General features: G+C 45.7%; 1 protein-coding gene across 5 annotated transcripts in view; it reads right to left on the reverse strand.

The window, feature by feature from the left end:
* Window positions 1-27,674, reverse strand: part of NFE2L2 (nuclear factor, erythroid 2 like 2) — a 97,732-nt gene that overhangs the window by 12,301 nt on the left and 57,757 nt on the right. Inside the window, exon 1 of one of the 5 annotated variants that reach the window (XM_038584942.1) lies at window positions 21,267-21,418. The exons of 1 other annotated variant lie outside the window; for it this stretch is intronic. In XM_038584942.1, the coding sequence (XP_038440870.1) occupies window positions 21,267-21,311 (45 nt within the window). In that variant the 5' untranslated portion in view covers window positions 21,312-21,418. Of the gene's footprint in view, window positions 1-10,866; window positions 11,122-20,341; window positions 20,489-20,836; window positions 20,861-21,266; window positions 21,419-27,674 lie in introns of those variants that run through there. 3 more of the 5 variants (XM_038584943.1, XM_038584945.1, XM_038584944.1) reach the window with 3 other exon arrangements.

Raw genomic sequence — 27,674 nt, forward strand, 5'->3', positions numbered from 1 at the left:
AACACTGGATCTAACTCTTCAACCTACTTTACCTAAGTTTCACCAGGCATGGACTCACCATGTGGCTCTGCTATCCAAGCTGAGGCCCAACAGCCCTGCTGCCCCTCCTGGGGCTCTTTACAGCCACCGCTGCTACTTCTAAACACCCTGTGGGATCCTTTACCCTCTTTGGGTCCTGCATTTGTAAAAAGAAATTATTTTTTTCAATCTTAAAGCTCCTTTTCAGATTTAACTGCCTACCATTAACTTTAAAAAAGCAAGAACCAGGGTGGGCACCCAGGCTTGGAGGCTGAGTAAGTACTGTACACTGGCTGACTGTCGCTAGTCAAAGACCTTGTCTGCCACGGTGGGAGCAGGTGTTGAACATTAGATACATATATATTCTAGATGGTAATACATATAAACAATCTAAAACACTTAGTTTTCTTTTTTTTAACTGTAGGTTCTGTTAAAATACATTCTAAGGAGTCTGTTTAAATTTTTTTTTAGCATGCTCTTTTTTGAGTATGAAATACTTCTTGAAATAATGAGCCATTAATGGCTAAAATGTCACTTTACTGGAATGGTGGTAGTTAAAATAAAGGTGATGGTCAGGATCAACAAGATTAGTGTACATAACTACTCTAAATGGATAGCCAATCCACCCATCTGTTATTTTTTAAAGATTTTATTCATTTATTCATGAGACACAGAGAGAGAGGCAGAGACATAGAGCTCCCCATGTGGGACTCAATTCCCAGACCCAGGATCACGTCCTGAGCTGAAAGCAGATGCTCAACGCATCAACGCCACCCAGGCGTTCCCCCCCATCTCCCCATCTAATACGTATGTACAGATCACCTCTCAGGTGCCAGTAAGTCTGCTAGGTGCTGGGGATGCAAAGCTAAATAAGACAGTCTCTGACCTTAGTTTGGACACAATGAGAAGCATACAGGAGCCAAGGCAGCAGGAAGGCAAGTATCATTAGGCTGCACAGAAAGACCTCATAGAGATCACAACTCACAAAAGTACCGCAGTCACAACTGTGTGAGTGTCCCACTCAATAAACAAGGGTTAAACCTGGTTTCAAAGGTCTAATCCAAGGAAACATTTGAAAGCAAAAGAGGTCGTGGAGGTGGAGAGAACAGAGAACAATGAATACAAGGCCAAATACTTGATGCATTCTTGGTCTCCCCTCTTGGTGGCGGTAATGGTTTACCCCTCTCCCCACTGAGGCTTGATTCCCCAGCGCAAGGAAAATTCTCAGACCCAGAGACTTCCTTCCCACATTTGGACTTTTAGGTCAGCATGACTCATGTCAGCTGAGCTGGGTATTACTGCTAATGCCACACTGTCACGGAAGGGCCCACAGGACCCACACAGCCCCTTTCATTTTTCAAACAGGGAAACAGGCCAGAGGATGAAATGACTTGTCCTAAGGTCAAAGGTCAAGGATTCCAAAACCACCTACCTCTCTACAACCCTTGCCAGGTTATTTGGCAGAGGGGGAAAAGATACACTGATACATTTTAGATCCATTTTAATTTTTAAATGGGCATCTCTTGCTCTAACTTGCCAGCTTGCAGGTACCTAACAGCTTCTGTTACAGCTGGCGCTTGCCAAGAACTTCATGGTTCACAGGGGTATTCGCCAACAGTATCTCATTCCAGCCTCACTGCAGTGGCCCAAGGGAGGTGGTTTATCTTCATTTAGGGATGAACACATTTAGGCTCTGGGCACCAAGCAACACTGCCCCAGATCACATGTTTGGCAAGTGGCAGAGCCAGGACTCCAATCCAGAACCGATTTGGGGCCTGCCAGGCTCTTCCCAAGCCGTGGTGCCGCTCCCTGGCATTCACACCACAACGGGACAAGGCCTGGAAACTGCTGTAGCCCCAGTGCCCTCTCCCCAGGCAGGACATGAAGACTTGGACGCTGTCTCTCTTTACACTCAGACCTGCCTGTCCTGATGACTCATGGGTATCAGGTCCACCAGCGCATAAGGAGAGGTTCAGGTTTAAATCTACCTTCCCATAAAGACAGTATTTACCCGTTATGTCTTATCTGGGCTTTCTTACAATGGTCGGACTAAACTGTAAACTCCTTTAGGGCATGACAATCTTTTTTTTTTTTTTTTTTTGACAATGTCTTTTAGATAGATAACACATGTATATGTGGTACAAAATTTAAAAGCTGCAACATAATCTCCCAGTTACCCTTCCCCAAGGCAACTGCTGGCACCAATTTTTTGTGTTTTCTTAGGAAGACATTCTATTAAAAACACATAAATAACATATAATCATTGTGCTCCACACTTATTAATGTATTTTTAGAGACAGTTCTAAATCAGGGCATAGAATTGTTCCATTATTATGATTATTTTTTAAAGATTTTAAGTAATCTCTACACCCAACGTGCAGCTCAAACTTACGACCCTGAGATGGAGTCACACGCTTCACTGACTGAGCCAGCCAAGTACCTGGCCCATTATTTTTATTTTTTTTTTAAAGATTTTTATTTATTTATTCATGACACAGAGAGAGAGAGAGAAAGAGAGAGAGAGAGAGAGGGGCAGAGACACAGGCAGAGGGAGAAGCAGGCTCCATGCAGGGAGCCCGACGTGGGACTCGATCCCCAGTCTCCAGGATCAGGCCCTGGGCCGAAGGCGGCACCAAACACTGAGCCACCCGGGCTATCCTGGTCCATTATTTTTAATGGCTGAGCAGTTTTTTCCTCATCAAGATGTACCAGAATAATATACTATTTAATAATATAACTATTTAATTAGTCTCTCATTGGGTTTTTAAGTTATTTTGGATCTTTTTCCTATTACAAATAATTTTTATTGCAAATTATTTGTTATTACAAATTATAAAATACTGCTATAATGAATATCCTTGGACATAAACCATTCCCTGAAAAGGTGTGAAGACATCTGTGGAATAAAGAATCGTAAGGGGAACTGCTGGGTCAAAGAGCACAGCTGACCCATGAACAATGTAGGAGTTAGTGGCACCAACCCCTCACATGGTCAAAAATCCACGTATAACTTTTTTTTTTTCCACGTATAACTTTTGACCAAAGGCCTTACTGGTAACAAACCATAGATTAACACATATTTTGCATGTTCTAAGCATTATATATTATATTCTTACAATAAAGTAAGCTAGAGAAAAGAAGCTGTTATTTAAAAAAATCAGAAGAAAGAGAAAATACATGTAGCTGAAAATCTCTGTGTGTAAATGGACCTGCACGGTACAAGATCAAACCTGTGGTGTTCCAGGGGTCACCGCATAAGCATATGCAACTAAGACACACGGTGCCCCACAGCTCCACACAGAGGTGGCGCCTTTCATACTCCCACCAGCAATGCGTGGCGGTGCCCATTTCCCACTCCCGTCCTGCACATGGTACCCACGTGGTAAGTACATACTAACTGAACAAGATGTCCTGTATTAATTCCAGAATCATTTCAAAACCAGCCCCTCCCTCTCACTTTTTAACAATGAAATTAGGCTGAAGATGAGAATACACATGGCACAGTCGGCTGGCTCGCAAGCAGCAGCGCTTTAACCAGCCGTCTACGTCCAGCCTTGCTCCAGCCCACTTGACCCTGGCCGGCGCCCTTGGAGCCAGGGGAACACTTGTAGGAGCGAGAAACCTAATAAGGGTGTGGCCCGCACAGGGAAGTGGCTGGGCGACGTCTCAGCAGCTGGAATACCAGAGCACGTCGGGCAGAAGCAAACCGCTGCCTTTCCCAGAGACCAGGCAAAGGTCAAAGGAAAAAAGCAAGTCCAGCCTGGCTGACCCATCTACCAAGTTCTTAAAGACCAGGAAAAGGATTCTTTCTAGGGAGGAGTCTCTCAGGAACAGATGTTTCTCAATCATTAAATTACATTTAGAGCACACAACAGACTAAGGAAAGCTGACAGTGATCTTGGGGACCACAGTCCGAACCCAGGTCTGTTGAGGAGGTTCCTGAGGCCAAGAAATGCTAAATGAGTAACCGTCTCATTTGATGAAGCAGAGCCAAGAAGGGGTCATATGGTCAAGCTAACACAAATTAAATTTTAAGGCAGACTTTCTATTGAAATGTCTCTTACTTAGGACTCAGGGAATACTAGGAATGACTTTGAACTTTTTTTTTTTTTTTTAAAGATTTTACCTATTTATTTATGAGAGAGACAGAGAGGGAGAAGCAGGCTCCTTGTGGGGAGCCTGATGCGGGACTCGATCCTGGGGCTCCAGGATCATGCCCTGGGTCGAAGGCAGGCGCTCAAGCCCTGAGCCACCCAGGCATCCCTAGGAATGACTTCGAAAACAGACCACAAAACTGTTGTGTCGCACTGAACCTTGCATCCAAATTAACGGCCTATAAAAACTCTGTTATTTCACCAATGACTAACACTGCATTTTTCTGTGCAGAACTTTCCCTCACCCTGAAGCTCTAAATACCATGTAGTTTCCTGAAGACCCCTGCCCAATGTGACAGAGCTAAGCCCCTTCAGGCAGATCACCTCTGCTACCACAACAAAAGCAACTCAGAATCAACGTGGACTCCACCAAGTTCCCAAATCACAGAGACAAGCCCATGTACCCACATCCCAAACTTGTCAGAATCATCCAAGGGTTCCCTGAGAACGAGTATAATCCAAAAGACAGTTCTACACTGTCTTGGAGAAAGAAAGCCCTTGGAGACAGATCAGAAAACACGCTGACAAGCATTCTTTTTTTGGGGGGTGGAGGGTAGAGGGAGAGAGCTAGCACCACTGACCCACCCAGGTGCCCGCAGGAGAGAGATTCTTAAGAGGACTCCACGCCTAGCAAGGAGCCTGACTCAGGTTTGATCTCACAACCCTGAGATCATGACCTGAGCCAAAATCTAAGAATCAGATGCTTAGCTGACTGAACCACCCGGGGTCCCCTCTGTGCATTGTCACTTAATCCTCACATTACTCTGGGTGAAGATCAGTGAGATGAAGAAACTGAGTCTGATATAGGCTGAATGTCAAAGGTCGCACACTTGTCACCTGCATTTTAGGCAGAAGCAGCCTCCTCTAATCTAATGGGCATGCTTACAAATCAAATCCCTGTTTGGTAAACGGTAATGCCTCCCTTTCTACTTCCACTCCTCAAAATGCAAATAGAATGAGGGTTTGCTCTAAGGCTGTTCTTTGTAGTTTGTTGGTGGCTTCTTCCTTTAAATCACTTTTGCTATCCTTATAAGAAAACAATACCATAAAACAGGCCTAGGCTTTTAACGAATGACCTAAATAATGAACACATGAAGTGAAGCCCTTACTCTAGTTCTCAAGGACAAAAGCTGTGGGTCTGGTTTAAAATCTTCCACCTTTGGGAAAAGGACAAAGCATGAAAGCCAGATGTGTGGAAGTTCCCAAAGTAAATGTTCACATGAAGCGGGGAAATTATTTTTTACCTTATGACTTACTATTATTCCCCATGATTGAATCGTTATACTGCCCAACAAAAACACACGTCAGACACGGAATCGACCATCCTGTCCATTGGTAGGCAAAGCAAAAAACATTATTTTTCCTTACCATCTAAAGTAATTTCTCCTGAAAGGCCTTTTCTTCAGTCTGGATCTGGGGGCAAGTTTATGTTCTTTGCAACTCTGACGCCCACCGACTTTCCAAGGCCAAGCAAATCTCAGACCCAACATGGTAGGCTATCAGTCCCCATCTAGTTGTGCCATTTTACGGTATCTTTTAGCCTCACGTTCTTCCTCTGCTACAGGACAAGGCTGAGTTAGGTAATTCCTAAGATCCCTTCCTCTAAAAACCTCTGATTCTATGATGCCCAAAATGTAAGTCTGAAATCTAATTTTGAATTTTAAGACAAGCTAATTTTAGCTTGTACCTGTAATAGATGCTCTAAAGCAGTACTGTCCAACAGAAATATAATGTAAGCCACATGGAACATTTAAAATTTTTGAGTAGCCTTACTAAAAAGACAAAAAAAAAAAAGATATGTGAATTTTTTTTTAATTTTTATTTATTTATGATAGTCACAGAGAGAGAGAGAGGCAGAGACACAGGCAGAGGGAGAAGCAGGCTCCATGCACCGGGAGCCTGACATGGGATTCGATCCCGGGTCTCCAGGATCGCGCCCTGGGCCAAAGGCAGGCGCTAAACTGCTGCGCCACCCAGGGATCCCAAGATATGTGAATTTAATTTTACCAATATAATCCAACATATCAAAACATTAATATGTAACCAAAAATTTAAAATTATCAATGAGGTATCAGAAGTGATGAACCCACTCAATCTACACACTACAAATCTCACCGATATGATCACATGAAATGTAGTGTATTCCCAGAATAAAGTTATATTTAACAAAAAAATCTTAACACTGTTTCTGTTTAAAATTTTTTTCCTATTTTAAAATTTAAATCAAAATTCATTAAAAGTAAAAAATGCAGTTTCTCAGCGGCACTAGCCCCATTTCGAGGGCTCAAAAGTGACAAGCTGGTGAGCCACGTTGTATCTCGGAGGGAGCTTACAAAGTTAGCCCTCTACACTCCTATGGGGGGAATTCTATTGGGCCAAACTCTTGTGCTTTGCAAATTCCTTCCTGAGCATACAAAGGGAACATGAAGCCTTCCAAATTTCACTAGGTAGTCTTTACACCACTAGCAATTATTTGTAAAAAGCTACTACAGTGACCTGCAGGTGCTAGTGTGAATCTGAATGCCTAAAGGGGTTTCGAGTGACTGAGCGGATCAGGTCGGTCCTTACTCTGCACTGGTGTAGTCCACACCCCACGTAATTACCAGACTATTGCAAAGCTCATCTGAAGAATGGGGGGAAGTAAGGGGCTTAAGTGATCGGGAAGCACTATCTGTTCCAACTAAGGATATGAATTAAGCTGAGTTTGGAAATTATATTTCAGCTACTTTCAGATGCATACGTCTAAAGATGCACAACACCCACTGTTGTTGCCAACCGCCAGGCAGCAATTTGGACCTCTTACAGGAAAACTGTAATTAGTGTATAGATCATATTGCATGCTCTTAAGATCAGTATAGAAATCTTTTATTTTCCTTAACATTAACTTGTTAAATGAATATGTAAGGACAACAGTCACCTGGTGAGTTTTCACATTTAGATTTGAGTATGAAAGATCACAGTGCCGCAGATTCTGAATCCAGATAAAGAGAGAGATGACACAATCTAAGTAATACTAATAATGATGGTTACCATTCATTGTGCACTTTCTATATGCTCAACATTTTTGCAAGTACTTGTGTTTATTATCTCCTTTACTCACACCAATCTGCAAGGTAGGTAGTATTGTAATCATCGCCCGTCTGGAGCAAGGAAACCGAAGCATGAAGAGGTTAAGTAATTTGCCTGAAGACTCACTCATGTTCTAAATGAGAAGGAGATCCACTCCACGTGTGTCCCAGAAGCACTCCAACAGCACAGGCTTTACTGTGCTGAACAACCTAGGCCTCTTCAGGGAGACTACCCAGTGTGGTGCCAGTTAGGGCTCTGCTCGGGCCTTGGCACCTAACCTCACTGTGCCACTCCCATCAGGAATAACCACCGAGACACTAAGACCAGCCTCACAGAGTTGTCTTCCATCGGGGAAAAAAGTATGTAATGGCCCCTAAAAATATAAAGGACAACCAGGGGTGAGGTATTAAAACTGTTGATAAATTCAACTCCTGTTGCGATGTCAAATGAACACGAGAAGCATCTAATTCTTAGGCTGCTGGGTCTAACTACTATATAAAAAATAGAAGGTGAGGTCATAATATATTTACGTACAGACATCTGCATGGCAACATCAAAGGGTAGCGAAGTTTTCAGCTGTGTCACCTCCCCTCAACGGTCTTCTAGAAGGTCTTCTTTCCTTTTACCACTCTACTCTTTTTTTTCTTTTTTAAGGCCAGAGTTAACTCAGGGGTAGCTATTACAAAAAGGAACATTTCGGTCCTGAAAGCCTAAAAGAAGGGGTAGGATGGGGAGGACAAGGTCACAGGGTCAGCTCAGTCCGTGTTTGGATTTGGCCTTCTGCTAATGCACTTCCGTTCCCCAAACTCCTTCTGTTCGTTCAACTTGCCGGCGGACACTGCTCCTTTTCTAGGCCCAGAACACCGGAGTAAGAAATTCCGCCACAGGTGCAGGAGTTTGCCTGGGAAGGCGTTCCATGAGACGGCTATCAATCCACGTCGGTACAGGGGATCCAGCAGACAGGCTGCAGGATCCGCAGGGGAGGCTGGGGGCGCAGGTGGCCCTCAGCCGTCACAGGGCACATGGACTGGTTTTCTGTCTCTGGAGACTTTAGTGCCCAACGTGAGGGACGTGCATAGGGGCGACCGTGGGAGAGCACATTCACAGCAAAGAGCAAAAAAGAGCACGAATGCTTATGCACCTGCACGGCCAGAATTCAAGGAGGGGCTTCTTCCAAGAAATCTCGGCTCCCACACGTCAAGCATGCCCGACAGAGAAGGGGACTACGTCACAGTAACCACAGCCACCATTTGCTGGGCGTGTGCAGCGGGCCAGGTCTTGTGCCCAGTGCTTCTCTGGCTTAATTGCAGGAGCACCGAGGTAGGCGGCATCCACAGTCGAATGATGGGGAAGCCGAAGCATATCCCACCGCAGCAGCCTCCAGCTCACCCTCTCGGGGCCTCGGTTCTCTGCCTACAAAACCGGGATTACGTTCACCGCGCAGGGCAAGAGCTCGGTGCTGAAGAGCCCGGGAGACCGCAGCTGCCACCGCCAGGGTCGCCAGATGCCCACTGTTAGCTGCGGGCGTACGAGCAAAGCGGGCGGGGGGACAAGAAGAGGATACTGTTTGCCCTCTTCTCCCAGGGCTCCTCCCTGGGCTTGGAAGCCAAGGGTGAGATGCACCGCGGCTAAAGGCAGTCAGAGTGAATGGGTCTTAGAGGAGGGCACCCAGAGACAGGCCCCCCTGCGCCACCTTGGAGGAGAGAACAATCCATCCCTCAAGCAAAGCGGCGATTTCTGGCTCGTTTTCCCTCCCCTTCCATCAGGGGAATGAATACACTGGCGGATGGATGGTTTCTATTAAAACACGAACTGCAGGGTGTGTGAGCTTGAGCACAAGCGGTATCACAACGGGGCGCACAGGAGGAGATCTACTCCCCGCCTTTGAAAAGGGGGCTTAAAAAACTCTTCTTAACTGGCTAACAAGGTGCTAGAGATGAGAGTCACAAATGCAGATCCTCCATTCGTGTGCGGATGCCAAGTCACCCAAGCCCCCCCTCGGTCTCCAACCCGGCCTGCTTCTGCTTCTGCTTGGTGGGCCACAGTAACTTCCTGCCCACATCCAGCCCCCAGCTCCCATGTCTTGCCCTTTCCAAAGCCTTCTGATTCTGAGGTCCTTACATAAAACTACAATAGCCAAACTGTGGAAGGAGCCTCGGTGTCCATCGAAAGATGAATGGATAAAGAAGATGTGGTTTATGTATACAATGGAATATTACTCAGCCATTAGAAACGACAAATACCCACCATTTGCTTCAACGTGGATGGAACTGGAGGGTATTATGCTGAGTGAAGTAAGTCAATCGGAGAAGGACAAACATTGTATGTTCTCATTCATTTGGGGAATATAAATAATAGTGAAAGGGAATATAAGAGAAGGGATAAGAAATGTGTGGGAAATATCAGAAAGGGAGACAGAACATAAAGACTCCTAACTCTGGGAAACGAACGAGGGGTGATGGAAGGGGAGGAGGGTGGGGGGTGGGGGGGAATGGGTGACGGGCACTGAGGGGGGCACTTGACGGGATGAGCACTGGGTGTTATTCTGTATGTTGGCAAATTGAACACCAATAAAAAATAAATTTATTATTCAAAAAAAATTTTTAAAAAGGGTTAAAAAAAATGAAAAAAAAAAAAAAAAACTGGAAACGCCACACTTGGGCACTGAAGGGCTCTCTACAGTTAGCCCCAAATTAACCTTTTCGCCCCTAGTGACCCAATCCATTGCCAGAGTCCAGCTCCGGCCCGTAGTACCCTTCCTCGGGCTTCCAACTGAAGCTTAAGCCAAAGAAATCTTACTGACTTAAAAAAAAAAGAACCTAGTTAAAATGCTACCTCCTCCAGGATGTCCTCTCTGTGCATCCCAGTTGGAAATGACATTTTCTCCTCTGACCTGTCACAGAGCTGTCACACATCACAGATGAGCCTGTATAAACACCAAGCTTCTAGAGGGCAAGTAATGCTCACTCTCACTTTACTGAGCAACTATTATGTAAACACTAGGCATGATGCCAGACAGCAGGGTTATAAAAATGAATAAAACACAGTCCCTGCCCTAGGGGAAGCCATACCTTAAGCAGAGGAGACAGAGATGGAAAGTAATTATGCCCAGTGACATAAAACATGTATAATCCAGGTGTACAAAGAGCAAAGGGATTGGTTAAGAGGAGGGGCCATTTGAAAAGCAAAAGTCCTTCGAGGAAGACAACACATTTGCTACATTATCTTGGAAGAGTAAAACCACCTAGGGTGTGTAAATACCAAATAAATATTTGTGGAATGAGTAAGTATACACTGAAGCCCAGGATTCAGTATTTTAATTGTGTATCTAAGGTGTCTGGGATCAAAGAATTCTAATTACTTAAATAACAAAGATACCGTGTTTAGTATCAGTCATGACCCAACCTGCTGGTCCCAGAAAAATTACTTAATTATTAAAATTATTTCATAGTAACAATACTTCAAATTATTCTCTGGGTGCTCTCTAAAAACAACGTATTACTTATAATTAAATATATATAATATATATAATATATATATATAATATAATTATATTTAAAAACTATAAACGCATATACCACTTCAAGTTAACAATAAAACTGGTTTTTGTTTTTTTTTCCCAGACCTTGCCTAGCTTCTCCAGAAGCGAGCGCATCACCGCGGTTCCCTCCCCTGGGCTGGCGGAGGGATGGGCCCTCTAGTTGTCACCGCGGTGCCGCGCATCCTGTGACATCCTGTGACGCGGGGCGGCCTCCACTCCAAGCGCAAGTCGGCCCAGGAGCCAGCAGCACGCCGCCGGCTGACCAACACCCAGGGAGCTCCTGGAGGAGGACGCTGCCTTAGCCCGAGCCCGTCTTCCTAAGGGAGTCTCTCCCTCTTCAGCACCTAACAAAACACCCACAGTCAGCAGACAAGGAGAGGAGAAACGGAAGGAGGAGGAAGACAGGGAAGGAGAGCAGGGACTCCGGGCATCCTAATCTCTCTTCTGCCATCGTAAGGGACGTGATCCTGGACAAGTTACTTAACCTCTTTTATTTTTTTTAAATATTTCATTTATTCATGAGAGACAGAGAGAGACACACACAGAGGGGCAGAGCCACAGGCAGAGGGAGAAGCAGGCTCCATGCAGGGAGCACGACGTGGGACTCGATCCAGGGTCCCCAGGATCACACCCTGGGCCAAAGGTGGCGCTAACCGCTGAGCCACCCAGGCGTTCCCGAGAATTAATTTCCTACATTAAATTCCCTGCTTGAAATATCTCCTGTGCTTTCTGGTCTCCTGAACTGAACTCTGGACTGTTATATCAACAGGATTGTTAAAAGAACTAAAGACGACGAGCGTAAGCAGCACAGGTAAATACTCCCACACGGGGGAATCTAAGGCAAGCCGCATGCTGCAGAGCGAATCCAAGTAGCAAAGATTGAGGAAATCTTCAGGTAAAAGTTCCAGGTCCTGCACAGCCCAGGTGGCTCAGCAGTTGAGTGTCTGCCTTTGGCTGAGGTCATGACCCTGGGGTCCCAGGATCGAGTCCCGCGTCGGGCTCCCTGGATGGAGCCTGCTTCTCCCTCTGCCTGTGTCTCTGCCTCTCTCTCTCTCTGTGTCTCTCATGAATAAATAAATAGAATCTTAAAAAAAAAAAAGTTCCAGGTCCTTCTGAAGCTTCCTCAGGAAGAGTCCAAAGGTCTGTGTTTCTCCCAGGTTTGTTAAAAGAAATCCCTTAAGTTAGTTTCCTTTGTCCTCTTTCTGTCTCTCTCCCTTCGGCACTAGGCCCCAAAGAGAACCTGGAATTTCCCCTCAAAGTCACCAAGCTTACTCTCACTCCACTGCCCTAAGGATTCTCCCAAACATGCAGCCTGGTAAAGGATTTTCCAGCAGAGGGTGAGCCTCTGTGTCTGGGGGAGGAGGAAGAAGCCTGAACTCACAGAATGGTTCTCATTCTTAGTCCTGCTCTCAGCCTGGGAACCAGCAGAACGTCAGAGCCGGGCCTGCAGCTGGCACAGTGTGGACCGGCCCTGTTCCTGTCCTTTGGGGCTGGTTTCCCAATGTATACTTTAATCACGTTTCGCTGACAATTACCAAGATCAAAAAACAACTTCAAAAACTGCGAATTTTTCCTCCTGCAATGAAAAAACACTGGTGGTTTTCATTACCAAGATTTTCACAGTAATGAAATTTTGTTTTGTTTTGCTACGTCAAAAAATTCAGGGCTCTTCAACACTCTCTAGATACAGCAGCAAGACTCCCCAGATCCAATGCTACAAAACAAAGCAGCAAAAAGGCCAGGCTCTAAAATCAATCCTCAGGAAGCAGTACCGTAGTTCGTCCCATCATGTGTCGTACTTCTGCTCCAATTCTGTTCACAGAAAGCAACAACACACGTTTATTATATGCCCCGTATTCTAATCCCTTACAGGGAATAAGTTGGGTTTTACATGCATGTGCATTACAGTTTTCTGCTGAAGCAGAGCAGACAAAGGCTGCCAAGTCCGGAGTAAAGCAAAATTCCATATCCTTTATCAGCAGGCCACCCACACAGGCAGTCAACACTGTCCCAGCCTCTTAAACCCCGACCCGGGGTGCGGGCAGAGATGGGGACTAACCCACCCTGAATGATGCCTACTTTCCAGCAAAGAAGGGAAAAGGGTACTTAAGGGGAGAAGTTATTCCTTGAAATGCAAGTATGCACTGCATGCTGCCTAGATGTCAACACTGAACTCTTTCTGTTCTAAGGTACTTCAAACCTGTATTACATCCATCACTAAGCACAAAACTCTTAGGAACAAATCAAAGAGTAAGATGCTGCTTTTTTAGGGGCGTCTGGGTGGCTCAGTCGGATAAGTGTCCGCCTTCAGCTCAGGTCATGATCCTGGGGCCCTGGGACGGAGCCCCGCATGGGAGCCTGCTTCTCCCCCTGCTGTGCTCGCTTGCTCTCTCTCAAACAGGTGGTTAAAATCTTAAATTAAAAAAAAAAAAAGTTTTTAAAATCTTAAAACAAAGGAAGGCTGGGTTAAAAGAACTTCGCACTGCTGATGACTAGAGTGAGAAAAGCAGCAGCTTCCCAAGGGGTGACTAACGGCACCCTTCCAATGAGAGTTGGTGGGGAGCAGCGGGGGGCGGGGGGGAGGTGGAGGCTGGAATGGGGTGCGCGCTCCCTTCTGGGCCTGTTCCCCGCCCGTCTGCCAGGAGGGCTCAGCCAGCCGCGGAGGCCCTGACCGCACCCGGCTCTCGGAGAGGTGCTGCTGTACTACCCACGCACGCACGCTCACATCCATTCGGGAATCAGCCCCAGCATCCAAAGCTGTGCACCAGGAAGCCCCCCAAGGTTAAGTACGAAGGGCAGCCACCGCGGCCAGAACATAAAGGAGACTTCAGGCAGATTACAGGGAGTCCAAATATTGACTTGCTGGAAGTTGCCCTGTAGATTTCAGGGTTTTGTTCTCTGTAAACAGAGGATGATGAGGCCGAGGACTGCAGAGCACAGAACTCCTAGGGGAAGGCAAAGGCTGTTCTGGCCGCCAGGCCCCTAACGCCTCGCCCAGGCTTTCTGTCCTCGTGCCTTTTCTATGCTGGTCTCAAACAATCAATACGGCACATTCTCACAGGTCACATTCCTGACCAAACACAGAAAAGTTTGGACCCAGTTGGAGAGAACTTTCTGATAACATAATTATCACACAAATTAACTCAAGGAGCTCAAGTTAGAGGTATTGCATTTCAGACTTTTTGCCAGGCACCTTAAAACAGTTCCCAGATTCAGGTGATCACCTGAGGCTGTGAAGGTCAGTGATCAAGTACAAAAACACTTCTTGTCATGATTTAAGACAGATATCCTAATACCATAGCTTCGACGGGTACCAAGCACCGAGCAAGGTGCTCTAGGGCAGTGGCTCATAAACCTGACTGCATGCTAGAACCCCTTTTCAGAAGCTTAAAAAAAAAAACAAAAAACAAAACACTGATGCCTGGATCTCACCATCACAGACAGACTTTGACTTAAGGAAAAGGCCTGTGTTTTCATTTATTTTTTAAAAAAGATTTTATTTATTTATTCATGAGAGACACAGAGGGAGAGAGGGAGAGGGAGAGAGGGAGAGAGAGAGAGAGAGAGAGAGAGAGGCAGAGACACAGGCAGAGGGAGAAGCAGGCTCCATGCAGGGAGCCCGACGCCGGGACCCAGGTCTCCAGGATCACGCCCCGGGCTGATGGCGGCGCTGCCCAGGCCTGTGGTTTTAAATACTGATGGTGACTCTACAAGATAACAAAGTTTAAGAACCACTGCTGTAGGGAACAAAAAGTAATAAGTGAAGTAGAAACAACCCAAATGCCCATCAACTGATGAGAAAATAAGTTAAATGAGGTGCGTCCATACAGTGGAATAGGATTCATCCAGAGAAAAGAATGAAGACCAGATATGTGCTACCCCATGGTCAAACCTTATAAACACTTCATCAAATGAAAGAAGTCAATAACACAAAATCACACAGGGTATGATTTCATTTATATGAAATATCCAGAATAGACAACTCCACAGAGATAGAGGATGACTGGTTACCAGGGACTAAGGGAGTAGTAATGAAAATGTTCTAAAATTGATTGTGGTGAGGGCACATAATTCTAAATACACTAAAATCACTGCAGTATTTTAATTTTTTAAAGATTGTATTTATTCATGAGAGACACAGAACAGGGCAGAGACACAGGGAGAGGGAGAAGCAAGCTCCCTGCTGAGGGCAGAGCTCGATGTCAGACTCAATCCCAGGATCCTGGGATCATGACCTGAGCCAAAGGCAGACGCTCAACCGCTGAGCCACCCAGGCACCCCTGAACTATCTATTTTAAATGGGTGGGCTGTATGGTATGTGAATTCTATCTCATACAGCTTTTAAAACAAAGTACAGAAATATAAATTCTATGCCCAGCTTTCAACAAATTTACGATCTAGTTGTAAAAAAAGGATAGGAAAAAAAAAGGTACACAGTCAAGTATCAGATTTTAAAAGATGATTCAATAGAATTGCTAATGCAGTAAATAAAAACTTGAAGCGAGGCTTCAAAGCCAAAATCTGATGTTTTTTCTTACAGTCTTCTATTAAAAAAAAAAAAAAAGGCAACAGAGGGCTCAGATCTGGCCATATGCTGTTACTAGAGGCCTCAAAATCTCCATTTCAGAGCTTGTGAGGAAGGAGTGACTACTTAGCATTGCCAAGGAATTTTTTTTTTTTTTTTAATCTCCAGAACACAGGCTGTTGATGGCATTAGAATGACTCTCAAGAGTCAGTTATCAACAAGGCCATTCAAAGATGGACTTGGTGCCTTAAATCCTTCTTCTCATGCCCTGGATTTGTCTTTATCCCCATAGCCTGGGCCACGTGAATTTACATGCTTACACACATAGAAACTCTCATATATGAGGCTTTATGATATGCAGGTATTATAGGCCTCATGCGATTAAGATGATTGGTTAGAAGTGCCTCTTCTCTCAGAGTTCCTAAACTTTTTTTTTTAAAGTAATCTCTACATCCAACGTGGGGTTCACACGCATTACCCTGTGATCCAGAGCTGTATGCACTGCCGACTGAGCCAGCCAGGCGCCTGTTCCTAAAATTCTTAATACTAATAGCTGAAAAGTGTTTACTGTGGCAGGGCCTGACACATAGACAACTCCCAACTTTAGGCAGAACAGAATTTTGTTTAGCAGTCTTGGTTTTTTTGAGGGGAGGGTCTGTGTGTGGGGGAGATTAGTGTTAAGAAAACCAGTTTTTTTTTTTATTATTACTGTTTGGCAGTGTTTATAAACTTGAACATATTTTTGCTTTTGTTTCTAGAAAACATACCATTATCAACTGAGCAACTGAAAAAGCTTTGGTTGTATCTTTTTTTTTTTCTTCATGAGAGACAGAGAAAGAGATCTAGGCAGAGGGAGAAGCAAGCTCTTTGCCAGGAGCTCAATGCAGGACTGGGTCCCAGGACCCCCTGGGATCATGACCTGAGCCAAAGGCAGATGCTCAACCACTGAACCACCGAGGTGCACCCCCCCGCCCCAGCCTGTATCTTAGAGCCTTTTATTTTTATTTTTTTTAAAGGAAAAAAAATTTTTTAAAGATTTATTTATTCATAATAGACATAGAGAGAGAGAGAGGCAGAGACACAGGCAGAGGGAGAAGCAGGCTCCATGCACGGGGAGCCCGACGCGGGACTCGATCCGGGAATGCAGGATCAGGCCCTGGGCCAAAGGCAGGCGCTAAACCTAAACCGCTGAGCCACCCAGGGATCCCCTCTTAGAGCGTTTTAAATAAATGTTTGTTGGAGCATATTTAAAAGTAGGTGGCAATGAAATTTTAGTAACTTCTAGAAATCATGTTATCAATATATAAACTCTTTTGTCCATCTTACAGGAAATTTAAAACAAACATACAGCCAAAGGTAAAGGAGGCAGGCCAAATACTGCATTTAGTAAACCTGTCTTCCTATACCTTGGTGTGCAACTGATTTCAGCAAACTTTCAAAGTGGCTGGACCAGTCACTTAAATGCCTTGGGCTTACCCAGACTAACTTTGAGGCAGATCATCCCCTTGATGGCAGCAGCCTTAATCTAGACAAATAAGACAAGAATTCTGAAAATGACCTGTTTAACAATGAAGACTAAGAAACAGTATATTGAATTTTGAAACATACTGTACTCGAACGCTAAATAAACTTCAATGAGATAGACCTGAGCTCTTATGCTTGCTTCAATTCAGAAATGTCCAAACAGGAGATTAGTGTTTAATTTGAGCCAACAGGTCTCTCTTACCCATATTCCACTCAAGTTTTCCCCATGCTACCCACTGACCTTCAACCTGGCAGTCTACTTTTCAACATACTATGTATCTTCACTATCAAATTTATTTTTGACTCCTACTTCAAAACAAAAAAAACCCAAATGGAACAGGAGAATGTACCAAATAACAGGGCAAATAAAGGTAAACAAATATTCCAGTCGCTAATAGATTTAGTTAAGAAAAAGGAAAATGGTCCCTGAAAAATGAGATGCCCTAACCCCAACCCTAACCTCACCCTAAGCCCTAATCTGGAACACTGTGGAAATCCCAGGAATTTTTAAAAGTACTATTAGGTTAAGAGATAGTTCTGGGGCGCCTAGCTGGCTCAGTTAGTAGAGCATATGACTCTCGATCTCGGGGTTGTGAGTTAGACCCTACGATTGGTGTGGAGAGGACTTAAAATCTTAAAAAAAAAAAAAAAAAAGAAAAATGGTTCTGCTTCTCTAAATTAAACCCCTCAGAGGTCTCTGTATCTTCCTTAAAAGACCTCGATGCAGTAATTCCATTGACAGGTTGTATTTACTCTCACTGTATTTAAGAAGGTTCCCCTAAAAAAAAAATAAATAAAAAAAATAAAAAAAAGAAGGTCCATCTTCCCTAATATATACATAGTTACTGAATTTCTTGTAAATGGAAAAAGTGTGGAGATTTCTGCCTCTCCTTTCTGGAGTTTTTCTCAATTAATCCACATTTTAAAGTGTGAGCTTTTCCACCTGTTTAAAGTTTAAGTAGTCCTGGTCTGTTTTTGTTTTTTTTTTTAAAGATTTTATTTATTCATGAGAGACATGGTGGGGGGGGCAGAGACACAGGCAAAGGGAGAAGCAGGCTCCATGCAGGGAGCCCAACGTGGGACTCGATCCTGGGTCTCCAAAATTACACCCAGGGCCGAAGGCGGTGCTAAACTGCTGAGCCACCCCGGGCTGCCCAGTCCTGGTCTGGTTTGGACGTGGTTATTAAAAGCCATTGGAGTCAGACTAAGTTTGGTTCCCATCTCTACCTCTCAACACCTCAGGTGTCTGGCTGGCTCAGTCAGTGGAGTGTGTGACTCTTGATCTTGGGGTCATGAGTTTGAGCCCCACACTGGGGGCAGAGATGACTTTAATTAATTAATTAATTAATTGAAAAAGTAGTTGGGGCACTTTATTTTTTTATTTTTAAAAAGATTTTATTTATTTATTCATGAGAGACACAGAGAAAGAGGCAGAGGGAGAAGCAGGCCTCATGCAGGGAGCAATATGGGGCTGGATCCCCAACCCGGGACTCCAGGATCACGCCCTGGGCTGAAGGTGGCGCTAAACCGCTGAGCCACCCGGGCTGCCTGAATTGGGGCACTTTTAAGCTGGACTCTTGGCCTCTTTGTGCCTCTTTTCTCTCCCTGGAAACAAGATAATAGCATTTCCCATGGGGTTAGTGTGGAATTATGCATGTGAAGCAATTATTGCAGTGCCTGGCATGCAAGGGAGTGCCCAATAACTTGTCTATGATCATCTTCGTGCCAAATCCTTCCTGCACCCAAGAGTTTTTGCACTGAAAAATTAACCCCAGATCAAGAAAAAAGAGAAGTACTGTTTGTGCAAACCTTCTTTTACATTACGTTCAGCCAGTAGATAGGCAATTCCCAGAAAAATGTGCTTACAGTCCACAAAGGGGTACTTTATCTCATGTAGCTTTAAAGGATATTTCATCCTGGATAAATATTAAGAGAAATAGTGTATTTGGCCTTCAGCTCATCCTGGTAATCTTAAAGAAAAGACTGGAGTTCTTTTTTCTGGCATTGTTTATAAAAACCCAAGTTACCAAAAAAGAAAGATTCCAAAATGGCCCAAGTTATTTTCAACGCAGGAAGACTGATGTGAATTGTGTATTTATTCTCTTGACACACAGCTTTCATCATCTCTCAAAAGTCTAAAAAGTCGTTATCTAAAAAGTCAAGTTGTTCTTTGCTTAACATTCATTCAGATAAGAGGCCTGTCCTATTTTTCTTTTAAAAATAATCAGTCTAGTCCAAGATCAACTTCATCCCTCATACATAAAAGTACTTTCTCTCTCCAAGACACCCTCGGAAAGGGTCATGGACGGTTCTTTCCACCTAACGGAAAATACAGGCTCTAAGGCTCTTCTTACTACCCTGTTTATCAACATCTCTGCACACAGGATGAAAAACTGTATCCTAGCACCACTTCACACCTGGAATTTCTTTGACAAAGGACAGAATCCGTTTCTGACTGTGCTCAAATCTTTCCAGACTCCCAATAATTATTTGAGATGCATCACCACTCACGGACATGAAACGGATTCCAAATTTTACTCCATTTTTTTTTTCACGGTCTTCAGATATGAAAACGGTGTCTGATTAAAAATGGGAAAGCAGTTACTTTATCAAATGAAGCTGAAAGTTCACATTTAAGAGAGAGAGCAGTACACATGCTCCAAGAGTTTTCTGTGTATCATGCGGAATGTGAAATTACGCAGTTCTTTATTGTGGTTATTTGAAAATAATAGAGGGCTCTAGGGTACAATGTAGAAAAACAAAAAGTCCCTTAGCCTCTTATATCCTTTGGTGGTAAAGATCCCTAAATACGGGGCTATGGGGCTGTGCGGACAACTGCCGATTAGCAGCGAGATTGGAAATCACGATTTACACTTCATGCTAGTGTGAACTGCGGGAATACAACCCTGACCATTGCTGGGACAAAGTTCAAGGCAAACAGCTTTAAATGACCAAAAAACAAACAAACAAAAAAAAAAAAAAAAAAAAAGAAAAAAGAAAAAAAAACCCAAAACCAGCACAATAAAAAAATCATCAACTTAAAGCCTTACTTTATTAAATTTTCAAGATCAGTCTGAAACTTCACATTCAAGAGTACACACATGCGCTCCCAACTGTACCTGTTACGTTACACATTCCCTTAAACCGAATTTCCCCTAAGAACTCCATTACCCAAACAAAACAAAGCAAAAACAAACAAAAAACCCAGAAAGGTAAGTAAACAGTTCTTTGAAAAGTCCCTACGAAGTAGGAACAGAAACTTGCTCTCACTTTTATGACAATTTACAAAACTCGTTAGCAAAACATTATGCAACACAAGCGTCCCTCCCTCTGCCCTATAGCCAAAAAAGAAAAAAAAAAAAAAAAAAAGGGCAAGCAAGCACCGTGCTAGGACCTCGAGGCAAGTTCTCAAGCAAACGGAGACGAGAAACTGTACGAAGCGTCCACGAGACCAAGATCCCAGGACGGCCGGAAAATCCACAGAAACGCTCGTGCGCTCCAAAGCCTTACCCTTGACAGCGCAGGGCAGAACACCCGGCCTCACACATTTTGGAGCCGCGGTTCTGGGACGCTGGAGCCCAAGACAAAGCGCCCAGGGGAAAACAGCAGTTGCGCAACAGCGGCCGCGCGGCCCGGCCCGGCCCGTGACCCGGCGCGGCGGGGGCGCAGGCCGGGCAGCCGCACAGGGCCCCCCGAGGGCCGCCGCGACGGCCGACCGGCCGCGGGCGCCCAGGCCGCGCCCACGCAGCAGCCGCGCGCCCCCGGGACGCTCCGCCGGGCCGAGAAGCCGGGGCGCGGCCGGGCCCCAGCCCGCGGGGCAGCGAGCGCCGCCCGCTCCGGCCGCCGCACGTCGGAGCACCGCCGCGCGCCCAGCGCCCAGCTCCCTCCCCGCGCGGGGTCGCGCGCTCCCGCCCGCCTCCCACTGCGGGCTGCGCACAGCAGCGCCCCTGGACGGCGGCGGCGGCCGGGCGGGGGCTCCGGGGCCCGGGCCGGAGGGGGCCTCACCTCCCCCGAGAGCGGCCCCGTGACTAGGCACATTTCGCCGGCTCCGAGCGGAGGAGCAGCGCAGCCCCGGAAGGGCCGGGCCGCGCCGGCTCGGACCGCCCCCGCCCCTGCGCCTGCCCCTGCCCGCTCACGCCCCGGGGGGCGGCCGGGGCTCCCGGGGCGCAGCTGCCGGGGCGGGCGGCGCGGCGGCACAGGCCCCCTCCCCCGCGCGCGCCGACGCGGCCTCTAGCCTCCCCCCCCGCGCCCTCGGGGCCGCACCCCCGCCGCCCCCGCTGCCCTCGGGGTGCTCGCGGCCCCTCGGGTTGCCGCCCCCCCTCCGGCCCGGCGCAGGCGCAGCGGCTCAGCCTCGGGCCGTGGACGGGAGGCGCCGGCCCCCCCGCGCCCCTGGGCCCCGTCGGGCACCGCCTGGGCTCCCGGGTCGGGGCAGCACCTGCTGCGACGGCAGTCCGGGCGGCGGCAGCTCCAGGTCCATCATGGTGAGCGGGGCCCCGTGCTCTGGCGCTCCCCGACGGCGGCGCTGCTCCGGGCTCCCCGGCGCTCGCTGCTCCGCGACGCGGCCCGAGTGGCCAGCCCGGCTGCCGCCCCGCTCCGCCCCCGCCCCCGCCCCGAGGGCGGGGCAAGAGCCCGGGCCCTTCCTTCCCGGGCCGGCGGCGCGGGCCGAGCTTCCGAAAATCCCCCGCCCCCGCCCCCGCCCCGGCTGACGCAAGAGGCTCGCTGGCCGCGGGCGGGGGTCCCCCTGGGCGGCCGCGGGCGGGGGGGGGCGGGAGCTCCCCGATCCCCCCCCCCCCGCCCCGCAAGTAAAACCTACGCTCCCGGGCCGCGAGATTAAGAGCTGTTGGCCGAAGGTCGCTCGGGTTCGGCCGCTTTGAAACAGTTTGAACAGTTGGAGCCAACACGCCTGCCGACCCGGCCGGGGCGCCGCTACCGGGCTGCGCCCCCGAGCCGCGCGGCCGCGGAACCCTGCCCCGCCTTATCTCCCCGCGAGCCCGAGAGCGGCGCCAGCCCTGCGGCCGGGCTGAAGGTTGGCCCCGGGCCCTGCGCCGCGCGAGCCGCCCTCTCGCCCTCCGCGCCCCCCCCCCGCCCGGGGCCGGGCCAGCGGGACTCGCACGGGGCGAAGCGGGCGGGCCGCGCGGGGAGCTCGTGCTCGCGGTGACCCTGAACGCCCTCCGCGCGCTCCCACGCGCTGCCCTCCGGCCCGGCCCGGGTCGCCGCGCGCAAGCGGGGAGGCCCCTCTGGGTGGGACAGTGGTCAGCACTGCCCAGCAAGAGATCTCCGCCCCCGCCCCCACCCCCGCCAGGAGCGTCGCGGACCCAGCTTTGGATTTTAGAAATGAAAATAAAGACGACCCAGGTTACAAAATCGTTTGTGTAGTATGGACCCGTCTTGCGGAAACGATGTGTCCGGGAAAAGAAATGGAAAGTTGTTCACCAAAATAGGAGTTGTAACGTCACGAATGATTTTGATCTTTCGCGTTACTCTACGTATATGTAAAGTCTACAATGAATATGTATTACGTTTTACATTAAAAGAGGTTATCTAGAATTTAATCGTCCACAAAAAACTTCAAGTACTTGAAAACAGGAATGTTGTGAAATCTACCATTTAAGAGAGAAGAGATAGATGGTTTTTCTTTTGGGCATTAACAATCTAACTCTTTAAAATAATGCCTGTTTTTAGTTTCCAGTTTTTTGGAATTATGCAAAGTCAGGTGAAGTAGACTGTGTTGGCAGAAGTTCTACTATTTCATTCAAAAACCTGACGGGAACAACAACAACAAAAAAAGCCAAGCCTGACTATTGCAGATCAACGCCCAAAAAACTGCAAAGAATTTACCCTCTGTTGGTTGCATAATTTGACACTCCCAGGATTATCTGTAAATTTATATGATCAAATATTCCTTGAGGTAAGTGAAGCCTAAATTAATTGCTTGTAATTAAAGCAAACTTCTTCAACTTGAATTAAACCTTTTCAGCTGTTATTTGAAGAGCCTGCAAAATGATCTGCACACCGAAAACAAGCTTAGGAGCAATTATTTACAATGAACCTGACATGAGACATGCAGAGACATAATGAAAAGACATATCTGCATCAAAGAAGGGCACAAGAGTATATTATTTAACAATTCCAGTTACTTATTAGAACTACTACTTGGGAGAAAGTGGACCATGAACCCAGGAGGTAGGAGATACCAAAGTCGTATATGGCACAGTTGCTGCCCTCAAGGAGTTTATAAAGTGTTTGGTATTTCCTGTTAAGCAACAAATTTCCATTGAGTTTAATGAATGAAATAACCTTTATTTTTCAAAACTGCAGTTGCTAGGAATGTATTATTTTAGGCACCTCCAGAGTACATATTTTCAAAGGGAGGAGAATACTATGATAACAGTCTAAACATGTTAAAGAAAAATAAACATTAATGAAAAGCTGCTTGATGTTAAGGGGTGGTTCCACACCAGGAAAGGGAACTCCAGTCTCAGACTATCTGTGTCAAAGAAGTTCCCAGTCTTTGTAGACGCTGAAATGACGTCTCCATGTGAGAACCTGGGCCCTTCTTTGCCCTCTAGACTATTGTGCTGTGGGGGCACAGACACTTTGAGAAGCTCCAGAGGAACAGGGAAGAGGATGCTGGTTTTCCTCTTGTGTCCCGGTGCCATGGGAATCTTTACTGTCTGAATTCTCTGCTGTCTTTGGAAAGACGACACTTTCTATATGCTTCAAATATTTCAGAATTATAATACTTTGTTCTAGAGTTATTGTAGGGATCCCTGGGTGGCACAGCGGTTTGGCGCCTGCCTTTGGACCAGGGCGCGATCCTGGAGACCCAGGATCGAATCCCACGTCGGGCTCCCGGTGCATGGAGCTTGCTTCTCCCTCTGCCTGTGTCTCTGCCTCTCTCTCTCTCTCTGTGTGACTATCATAAATAAATTAAAAAAAAAAAAAAGAGTTATTGTAAAAAATAAAAATCATCAGTTAAGTCTTCTGAGCACACAAAGTTTGGATAGTGGTGATGCAATGACCCATTTATTTCACCTTCTTCTCTGTGATCTAACCTGCCAAGTTGGGGATCCCTGGGTGGCGCAGCGGTTTGGCGCCTCTCTTTGGCCCAGGGCGCGATCCTGGAGACCCGGGATCGATTCCCGCGTCGGGCTCCCGGTGCGTGGGGCCTGCTTCTCCCTCTGCCTGTGTCTCTGCCTCTCTCTCTCTCTGTGACTATCATAAATAAATAAAAATTTAAAAAAAAAATAAATAAAATAACCTGCCAAGTTTGCAAGGCTATGAAAGCCTTTTCAAGAGAGATTGCAAGAGATCTACTGCTTCAAAATCCTTCATCACTTTGAGGCTTCTTCCCCCTTCTTTTCACTTTCTTTTTAATTGTACTCCATGTTTGGGACGCCTGGGTGGCTCAGTGGTTGAGCCTCTGCCTTTGGCTCCCTATGGGGAGCCTGCTTCTCCTCTCTTTGCCTGTGTCTCTGCCTCTCTCTCTGTGTCTCTCATGAATAAATAAATAAAATCTTAAAAAAATAATAATTTCTACTATAACACATTATAGTGGATACTATCTGGCTCAAACACAGAGTACAATTTTTTTTTAAGATTTTATTTATTTATTCATGAGAGACAGACACAGAGGGGGGCAGGCAGAGACAGACAGAGGGAGAAGCAGGCTCCATGCAGGGAGCCGGACATGGGACCCGATCCCAGGACTCCAGGATCACGCCCTGGCTGAAGGCAGATGCTAAACCGCTGAGCCACCCAGGGATCCCCTATAGTGGAAATTCTAAATTTGTCTAACTTACAGTTGGAAAATATTGGGTAACTAGTTTCCAAAAATGGTGCCCAATGAACCACCCCCTCCTCATACTGATGTGCTTTTATAGTCCCCCCACATTGAATCAAGGCTGGCCCTGAGTTGCTTTAACTTGTAGAAAGAGGCTGAATCTGATACTAAGCCAGGACTCTGCCTAAGCCTTAAAAAGTCCTGAAAGCTTTTAATTTTATACTTAGAAGTCAGCATTCATGGAGAAAGTCTATCCTCATGGGAAGAGAGGCCACAGAGAAAACCCTGAGGGATGAGACTCCAGGTGGAGGGGGAGGCTATGTGAACCAAAGCACCAGATATGTGAGTGAAGAAACGGTCTAGGAAACTTCCGGCCCACTTAGCCAAGTCTCCCTAACTCCAGCCCCAGCTGCCATCTGACATCATCAACGAGAGACTCCAAGCAAGACCTAGAGAAGACTGCCTGGCTGTGCCTAATCAGCCCAAAGAATTGCAAGAGACTATGGTCAATTGTTTTCAGCCACTAAATTTTGGGGGTGGCTTGTTTTGCAGCAATAGATAACGAAATAGCATATATTAAATATCAAAGGCAAAGTTTTTCCTGGCTGCTTTTTGTTTGTTAACCATTATTGGAAGCACATATAGGGATGGTATTTAGCAACTTAATAGAGTCTCAAACCCTTAGAAGCAAATTGATTTCCCTGTGAGTGAGGAAGGTATCTTTCCTATAATGTATACTTGTTGCTACATCCAAAGTATGTCACCTTCTCACAGCGTGTATCAGTATCATACTATTAGATAGATGATGGTAGATGATGAGATATTCTTACCAGAATACACGTAAGAAACACAGACATTTCATCAATTAAATAAATGGAGATATAAATGCATATAGAAATTCTGGCTCTGACATGACTTCATTTATACCAGTTATGTAAGAGACTTGCTGAATATCTGCTGAGGGAATTTGAACTTTGGGAGCAGCATGCCCAGTGGATAAACTGAACTCCTGTATAGCAGTGTTCTAAATAATAGGTGTATTAACTTCAAAACACACCCATAACCTTGGTTCCTTGGTGTGCATACTTCACTATGCAAACTACTGATACAGAGAACTATCTCCAAAGCCAGTTTTAACTTGTATAGTTTCCTGCTGATAATAGGAACAATGCTCTGCAGAAACTGCAGTGCCCTGAGTGAAGAGAAAAACCCATTTAAAGAGTACTTTAGAATTGTGTGTTGATGCTTATATAAATATATATGCATAGAAAAAAAAACTGAACATATGCTCCAAAATGATAATCATACTTACTCTTTTTTTTAAAAGATTTTATTTATTTATTTATTTATTTATTTATTTATTTATTTATTTGAGAGAGAGAGAGCATGATTGGATGAGAGGGGCAACGGGAGGGAGGAGCAGGCTCAGGGCCAACATGGGCTCCATCCTGGGACCTTGGGAGCTTCTGGGACCAGAGCAGAAGGCAGATGCTTAACCAACTGAGCCGTCCGAGTGCCCAATCATAACTACTCTGATTAGTTAGATTACTTATGATTTTATTTTTCTCATTTTTGCCTGTCTGTATTTTCCTAAATAAACATATATTACTTCTATAATATTGAGTAAAAAAAATTGGGGTGAGACATGGGGAAATGGAGGAACACTTGCTTTTCTCCCAAGTCACTGGGTCCATTTCATTTTCAAATTGAATTTTAACCACAGGCTTTGTAAATCTTTCCATTCTGTATTTACTAGAGTGGAGCCTGGAGAATTTGACCACATCTTTAAGTACGGATGTGGTAAGGGTCTAAAGATCCTTTGCTCTTTCAATCTATTGCTATATTTGCAAAGTTTCATTCAGCAGAATCAGAGCCCCGAGACAAAGATGGAATTTTGAGTACATTGAGTAGAGACTAAACCACAGCTTTGGAGTGATACTCAAATTTGCCCATACATAACTTTGCCATATAAAAAAAAAATAGAGTACATAAAAACACTTTTACCTAGAGCTATGTCTGCAAGGCCAGTTACCAAATATTAATAATGGGTGTTAGATATCAGATAACTTTTCCTTTTATTTTGTATTTTTCTGCACTGTTCAAATATTTACAGTAAACATTTTTAGAATTGGGGGGAAAAATGAAACTTTTCATTTTGGACAAACAAAAAGCTGAATACAATCATGGAAGAGCAAAGTATCCTCATGGATGGGCCTTTCAGACAAAGTCTTTATTAACACTCTCAGACTGGACTGTGCAAAAGAGAAGTAAGATTTGCCAAGGTATTTGTCCTTTGGCATTTGCTATTTCATAGATTTTCATTTTGGCCTTTGAGCCAAATATTGGAGTTAAAAGAACCTTTAAAGATCTTCTGGCCCAAAGACGGCAAGTAAGTTTTACTTTGATTGCCAACTCTACGATGCTTTGTTGAGAATTCAGAAGCAGCTTCCCAGTTTGGTTTAAAACTTTCAGTGATTGATTAATAACATCTACTACAGACACAGAATGGCTGGAGTAGTGGCACACACAAGGTGTTTTTCCTCACTAATCTAGCCCGATTCTCTACTTTTACATTTGAGGAAACTGAGGGGTGAGGTGGTTACCAGTGATCACAGAGCTAGCTATTGGCAGAGCCAGGAGTGGAGTAATATTTCCTGATCCTGGCATTACTTTCTTCCCATGCAACAAATTGACTAGGACTTTGAAAGGCAAATTTAGTACTGACCAGCCCTAAAGGTCAGTTGTAAATTTTATTTACATGCCAGCAACTTATTTTTGGAGGAGATTAATAACTCAGTTTATTAATGTTATAATTATTTCATGTATTTAAAAATATTCCCTACAAATCATGGAGACAGGAGTAGGTCCAATAATATAAATCAGAGGGCTACAAAACGATGATGTGAGTTGCTCAAAGCTCAAGAAAACTATTTTCTGAAGCTGGCCGATTCTAAAGCCAGGCTCAGTCCACTCTAGGTCAGGTCTCTGTAGAGTCCCTTGGCTGTGCTATATTTACTGAGACTACTGACAGCAAGGCTCCATGGAGATTACATTTTTCCA

Source organism: Canis lupus, chromosome 36, assembly GCF_011100685.1.
Source record: "Canis lupus familiaris isolate Mischka breed German Shepherd chromosome 36, alternate assembly UU_Cfam_GSD_1.0, whole genome shotgun sequence".
In the NCBI taxonomy this organism is placed as follows: Eukaryota; Metazoa; Chordata; class Mammalia; order Carnivora; family Canidae; genus Canis; species Canis lupus.